The 6,982-nt window shown below is 41.9% G+C and overlaps 1 protein-coding gene across 1 annotated transcript in view; it reads right to left on the bottom strand.

The window, feature by feature from the left end:
• Window positions 1-1,365: 1,365 nt before the first annotated feature.
• The window catches only part of hibch (3-hydroxyisobutyryl-CoA hydrolase), a gene marked incomplete at its 5' end in the record, with an annotated part of 13,834 nt that continues 8,217 nt past the window's right edge, over window positions 1,366-6,982 (bottom strand). Inside the window, 7 exon segments of the mRNA XM_014026190.1 lie at window positions 1,366-2,016; window positions 2,150-2,183; window positions 2,757-2,876; window positions 4,268-4,349; window positions 4,520-4,578; window positions 4,798-4,884; window positions 5,102-5,247. Of these exon segments, the coding sequence (XP_013881644.1) occupies window positions 1,901-2,016; window positions 2,150-2,183; window positions 2,757-2,876; window positions 4,268-4,349; window positions 4,520-4,578; window positions 4,798-4,884; window positions 5,102-5,247 (644 nt within the window).

The following is a 6,982-nucleotide window of genomic DNA, read 5'->3' as shown; positions in this document are numbered from 1 at the left end:
TGGGTTAAATTGGTAGTGCGGGACTAACTTGGGTTAAAGTCAGAAAGKGGGATAACATTGGGTTAAAGTCAGTAGGGCGGGGCTAATGTTGGGTCAAAATCAGTAAGGTGGGGCTAACATTGGGTCAAAATCTAAAGTGGGACTATTGTTGGGTTAAAGTCAGTAGGGTGGGGCTAACGTTGGGTCAAAATCAGTAAGGCGGGGCATTTCATACACTATTTTAACACAATTTTCCATTTAAATTAGGCAACACTCATAAAACTTTAATCAATTTTCATAGATTTTGGCACGTTTGACCCTCTACASTTTCAAAGTCGAACCACTGGCTTGAGAACCGACTAATCTCTTCCAATAACGAGCTGCACGAGCCAAAAAAATCTGGTGCCAGTGATTACAGGAAGGGGTTTAACTTCTGTACTCACAGTTTCTCTAAAGTATGGGGTCACAGCAAGGATCAAAGTGACCCAAAGAACACACAGCAGCTGCCGAGTGGATGAAGTGAAGCAGAAAAACAAAGATTTAACTTCAATAAATCAGTTTTCCTAGAATCAAGTCGTTCAGTTCATCTGAGGGTTTGTTTATTTAAACTAAAGAGAAAAGAATATCTTCAACCTGTAAATATTTAGCCTAAAATGCCTTTTTTTGCATAATGTTCGTTTAACTTACAGCCTGTACATTTTTCATATGTAAAACCTGATGCCAATAAATCAGAAACATGCCTTCAGTCAATAAAATGTTTCATTACTCTGTAATACTCAGGAAGAACTAGCAGTTAAAGATCAAACTTCCACACTTTCTGACTCGACTGTGTTTGTTTTCAGGCAGCAGTCAAACAGAAACACGCCACCATCCCCTGAGCGGGTCGAAAGTTCATCCATGCAGAAGACAAACAGAAGGATTCAGACACTCTGTTTGTTTGAAAAGCAAAGTCATAAACTGTGAGGGTTTATCTGTGACGCAGAGAGGGGAAAGGTAACCTGGGTTTCCTCACTGTTGTTTACTGTCTGAAATATGTGCAGTTTATCCTCTTTGACCGCGAAGCTTTAAAACCTCTTTAATATTCAGGTGAACCAGAGAAAGTCTTGTTGAAATACAGAAAACGTGTCAGAAATTAAAACTCAACGTCTGAGCAGCTGCTGACTGTGTTCATGCTGATAACAACCGGACTCTGAGCTTATCTGGGTTTTTACAAGAACTATAAAAACATAAAGTGTTTTGYCAGTGACACGTGGAGCTTCTTTGGTTACAAAAACTAAAACTCTGGTGTTTAACGAGGAGGATAGGTATGGGCATCGGTTAGCAGGGTAAAGGTCAAAGGTCATGACTTGATTAGAAACAAACAACAAAACAAAAAATGTCCAAAAGTGTAGTTTTCTAAAGTTTTTCTCTTTATTCTGTTCTGCACTAATCTGACTCTTAGCGTCTCATAAATAATGCAGAAATGTAGATCTAATGTTTTGGGGAAGTGATTTCATTCCTATGGGAGTCCATCAGAAACAAACAAATATAAAAAAACACATTTCAGAATAATACTAATACAGGTTTTGTCTCGACTGAGTCAACGCCGTTTTTAAAATCCTCATCTAAAATTTCACAAAGAACAAAACAAAGAGAAAACCCATTATCTACTGCAGAAATACAGATGATACTGATCCGTGTCGCGTCAACAAACACCCACGGGAAACATAATGGAGCACTCAGTGTTGAGATCATTTCCCCCTCCCGTGTCCTCATGGTAACGATGAGCCACAGTCAGAAAATTCTCCATCAACGAATATTTGTCTTTTCTTTCTCGCGTTGCAGGAAAACGGTCTAATGTTTCCTGTAAGATCTGGAGCGTTAGTCCTCTGAAAGGACAAGAGAGCAGGAGGTGGGAAGGCCTACCGACACGTGTCGGACGTCAGAACTTCAGGTCCTTCTCTCCCAGCGAGGAGAAACTCTCCTCGATGCKCCGGTCCGAAACCTCGGCCAGCACCGACGGGTTCCACTTGGGGTTCTGGTCTCTGTCGACCAGGACTGAAAACACACAGAAGAACCGGGACTTGGATGGTGTGAAATTTTAACAAAAGTGAATCATTTTAATGATGATTTTCTGTATTTTTTGGATCTTTCAGACACTAAATAAAAGCACTGCAGTGCAGTGACGTACCGGCTCGTACGCCCTCGTAGAAATCATGGCCTCTCTGCAACAAAACACAAACAATCCAATTATAAAGCACTCATCAAAAATACTACCAGAAATAACATGTTATCATAGTTTTCAAAATAAAATAGTAATTTTTCCAATTATTTCACTGACAGCAACTAACAAAACAAACCTTTTCAATTCATTTCTGATGAATTGGAGATTATTTAAAAATATCCATAAAAAAACGACTGATAAAAGTCAAAGAATTGGAAGAATTCTGCTTGTTTTTCCACTGAATTGACTTTTTTACGAGCATCAGTATCTTTTTTTAGGCCGTTACTCCTGAGAAGAGTTTTTACGAGGTCATTTAGCTGAAAAGTACCAAATCCAGCATCATATTTTTAAATGTGCTGACCTGGTTAAAAGAATAAAATGGTCCTCAGTTTGTAAAGGTTTTTCGAACTGTTGTGGTTTAAAGAAAGGTCTGATTATCAGTCTTGTGGAATGTTTCTACAAACACTTATTCACATTTTATTCTAAAATCAGCCCTCAGAACCAGGATATTACCAGTGATTTCATGAAGGTAAAGAGTTTAACTTGATGAAACAAATGTGTTGGTTTATTTCACCATGCAGGCCTGGCTCAGTCGGTACTCCATCACCAACACGTCCTGCAGGCTCATGGTTCCACCCAGCTGCAGCTGCTTGAAGGTCAACTTCAGGGACGTCGGAGACATTTTGGACAGAATCTAAAACCAGGAAGTTAGAGTCAGAAAGCGAGACAACCTTGGGCCAAAGCACCGAGATTAAAAATATTGTCAATAATTATCCAGTCAGCAATGAAATCAACAAGATCCATCCATCCATCCATCCATCCATTTTCTGTACACGCTTCTTCCTTTTCAGGGTYRCGTGGGTCACTGGTGCCCATATCCAGCAGTCACAGTGCGAGGGGCGGGGTACACCCTGGACAGGTCGCAAGTCCATCACAGGGCCACACATAGAGACAAACGAGACAAAAAACCATTCACTCTCTCACTCACACCTAGGGACAATTTAGAGTTATCAATTAACCTAACAGTCATGTTTTTGGTCTGTGGGAGGAAGCCGGAGTACCCGGAGAGAACCCACACATGCACGGAGAGAACATGCAAACTCTACCCAGAAAGGTCCCCGGACCGGGATTTGAACCGGTGACCTTCTTGCTGAGAGABATCAGCTCTACCAACTGAGCCACCGTGCCGCCCGAAATCAACAAGATTAACAACTAAAACATCAAACATAACCAGGATCAAAATATTCAGGCTTTCTGCTGCTTAGATGGATGATGGATGGATGGATGGATGAGAAGGATGGATGGATGGATGATGGATGGATGGATGATGGATGGATGGAGGATGGATGGATGATGACTGGATGGATGGATGGATGGATGATGGATGGATAATGGATGGATGGATGGATGATGGATGGATGATGATGGATGGATGATGGATGGATGGATGGATGATGGAAGGATGATGGATGGATGGATAGATTAATAGATGGTTGGATGATGGATGGATGGATGATGGAGGGATGGATGGAAGATGGATGTATGATTGATGGATGGATGGATGATTAATGGATGGATGATGGATGGATGATGAATGGATGGATGGATGATGGAGGGATGGATGATGGAGGGATAGATGGATGGAAGATGGATGGATGATTGATGGATGGATGATGGATGAATGATGAATGGATGATGGATGATGGATGGATGGATGATGGATGGATGATGGATGGATGGATGATGGATGAATGATGAATGGATGATGGATGGATGGATGATAACTCTTTGAATCTATTGTAACACTAAGATGATCTTAATGATCTTGAATAAGTTTTCAGGTTAGATTCACGTCTTCAATGATCTCAGATTTATTGTGAAAATTTGACCCGTCTGATAAACACCAGAGACTATCTGCATTAAACTAATATTTGTCTTTAACAACAAACATCTTGGTTTATTTATCAAACACAGAAACTCTCAGCTCTTTTCTGCAAACATGAGAACAGATTTCTGCAGTTCCTCCAGTCGGAGCCTAAATGAACCGTGATGTGGTTCTGCTTCAGCTGAGCGTCTGGGACGTACCTCAGCTTGTTTGGTGGCAAACTCTGAACCGTCTGCCTTCAGGTTCTGCACGATCCCCTCCACACTGTCAGAGCTGAACAGCCTGATGGGCGGGAAAAGAAAAAAATGTAGAAAACATTTAGAAGATAGTTTCAGAGAAAATGTCCAAAACCACTCAAAATATGGCTAAATTCAGCTGAACTCTTCAAGAAACTAACAAGAAAAGTTGACTTTTCAGTTTGTTTTGGGAATAAAGCAATAAAATAATCCAACCTGTCGATGTCAGAAATGTGTTTGTCCAAAACAAAAGGTTTATCAGAGTCCAGGCTGCTCTGAGGACACAAACAGGAAACCAAATGTCAGTTTTTTTTCAGTTAAACTGTTTGAAACTCCAATTTTTAAATGAATACCTTTTTTAAGTCCATCTATGAATGATCTTACCACAAGACGGACCCAGTGGGGTTTTATATTTCACATTTTTTCCCCATTAAATGGTAAAAACAATCACGTACAGACGAGTTACCAMAGATCGACATGTTGTGATGTCTGACCTGGTTCTGGAAAACCTCCAGCAGTTTGGAGACGTCTGCGTCTTTGGGACACTTCAGGTCCACCAGCTCCTTCTCCAGGTCTGGGATCTGTTGAGGGCGGAGCTTGTTAAATGTAAATAAAATCAGATTTACTTTAGTTTAAACACTGCGGGGAGCTGGTCCAAAGTGACTTGTGTCCACCAGGAGCCAGCACCTGATTCTGGACCAATCGGTTCATGCTGAGAGCGAGTGGACTGCTGATTCAGCGTCTGGCTATGTTGCCCCCCCCCCCAGCAATAAAACCCCCCAACCTGGTCTGACGCACCTTCTTAGACTCAACGAAGTGAGTGGCGACCCCAGCTCTCTGTACGTCCCGCCCCTTCAACCGGAAACCCGTCAAAGCCAGAAACAGCCCCAGCTTCCCCCGGAGCCTCGGCAGGAAGTAGCCACCTCCCACGTCGGGGAAAAGCCCTGCCAAAATAAAACACAGCTTTTAAAAATCGCAGCCTGTTTTACCTGTAAAACTGTATTCTTGGCCGTGCACGTTAATTTTTATTGCTACCTGCTTTGGAACAAATGGAAATAAACAACAATGATAAAATTTTAGCTGTTTTTACTCGACATCAGTCTGGTTTCTCTTGTGTTTTAATAGCCTTTGTGGCGCGATGCTATGGGGGGGGTTGGTGAAGAGAAGTACGAGGGATTAGACGGAGCTGACCTGATTCATGTAATAAAATAAATGTGGAGGATTAGAGCTTTTTGTTCAGGAGGCTGGTGGGACCTGGTCAGACCTGGTAATCCTGTCGATGGGGTTGGTTTGCAACAAGAGGCAGGAAGAGAGAAAGAGATTAACAGATTTATGTAMATATGGAAGAGGACGTGATGAACTGGGAAACATCAACTTTTCTCCGTCGTCGACATTCTGTGAGGATCTGGTGGATTTGTTGTTGCGCCACACGTTAAAACTCTAACTGGACTTAGAGCTGTGTCCAGGGTCGTCTCCCGGCCTCAGTCCTCGCCCTGCACGAATCAGTTACTGCTTCATTTCCTCTCGCCGGCCTGCGAGGAAATCCCACACAACAATCAGAGCGCATCGACAGAAGGCCGCTCCTTCCTCGCCGCGCTCATTTCCTGTCCGCCGACAACGTAATCTTCGTCCTAAACTCGTTAGCGACCCTCACACATCTCGACCCGCCCACRCCAAAGAACCGGACCATCAGCAGCTGTAGATCTTGTGGAGACCCTGAGCTGACCCTCTGGATCCAAAGCTAAAATCTAATTTTCAGCTAAACGTGTTCTTTTTGGTGTTTTTCACCATCAAAAGGAACAAATAGTTTCTTTGTGACAGGCTGCTGGCAACAAATCAGTTTATTTAATTTAAATCTATTATTTTATGACAGTTTGTCACACAATACTGGTTTGTCCCCTGAATTCAGAATCCTCTTCATGCCTGAATGATTCAGCTGTTAAACTACAAAACACTCCAAAAACTGGAGTAAAAAGCAGCAAAACGTCATCCCCACCACAAAAATGAATCTATCTGATATTGTCACTGACGTCTGTGTTTCTGCAGACTGGTTTGTTTTGTATAATCAGCTGTGGTTTCTTGGCTCTTAGAGATTTGTTACTAATCTCCTCAGCGCCTCAGGATGAAGCCATCTGTCTGAGAGTGTGAATTAGCTGCAGATTCTCTGCACTCAAGGAACTTCCTCTAAAAAGAGCAACTACAGTCATTTCCTGGTGATTAAAGCAAGACAGCGTATAAAAAAAACAATCCACATAAACAAAACTTCTGCTCATTTTACATTGTTAAGTCTACTTATGTTTGGGATTATTAAACCAATGCTCAGCTCTTCACTGGTTGATAAAAACCCTGATCTGTGCGTCTGAACTGATCAAATCTCAAAATGAAAAAATTCTCAGTTCTGCTTGAACATAAAAAACAACTTTAACTCTGAGTTTTACAAATATAAAGCTAAACCCAGGTGTGGTGAGAGCATTGATATATATTACTGGATTGGGCGTGGCTAGCGCGTTGCTAGCTACATGGACGTGCACGCACTGGAGCTCAGTTATACAATGAGGAGCCTCAACACAATGAATGGAGGTCAATGGACTGTGAGGTGTCATCCTGAAGAAAAACTCTTATAACTTTATTATTTCTTGCTCAATTTTTACAAACTATGGTTCAAAATAAAGCTGAGGA

This window comes from Austrofundulus limnaeus, unplaced genomic scaffold (assembly GCF_001266775.1).
Source record: "Austrofundulus limnaeus strain Quisiro unplaced genomic scaffold, Austrofundulus_limnaeus-1.0 Scaffold533, whole genome shotgun sequence".
Lineage (NCBI taxonomy): Eukaryota > Metazoa > Chordata > Actinopteri > Cyprinodontiformes > Rivulidae > Austrofundulus > Austrofundulus limnaeus.
Note: the sequence above shows the minus strand (reverse complement) of the source record. Positions and strands in the feature narration are given on the sequence as shown.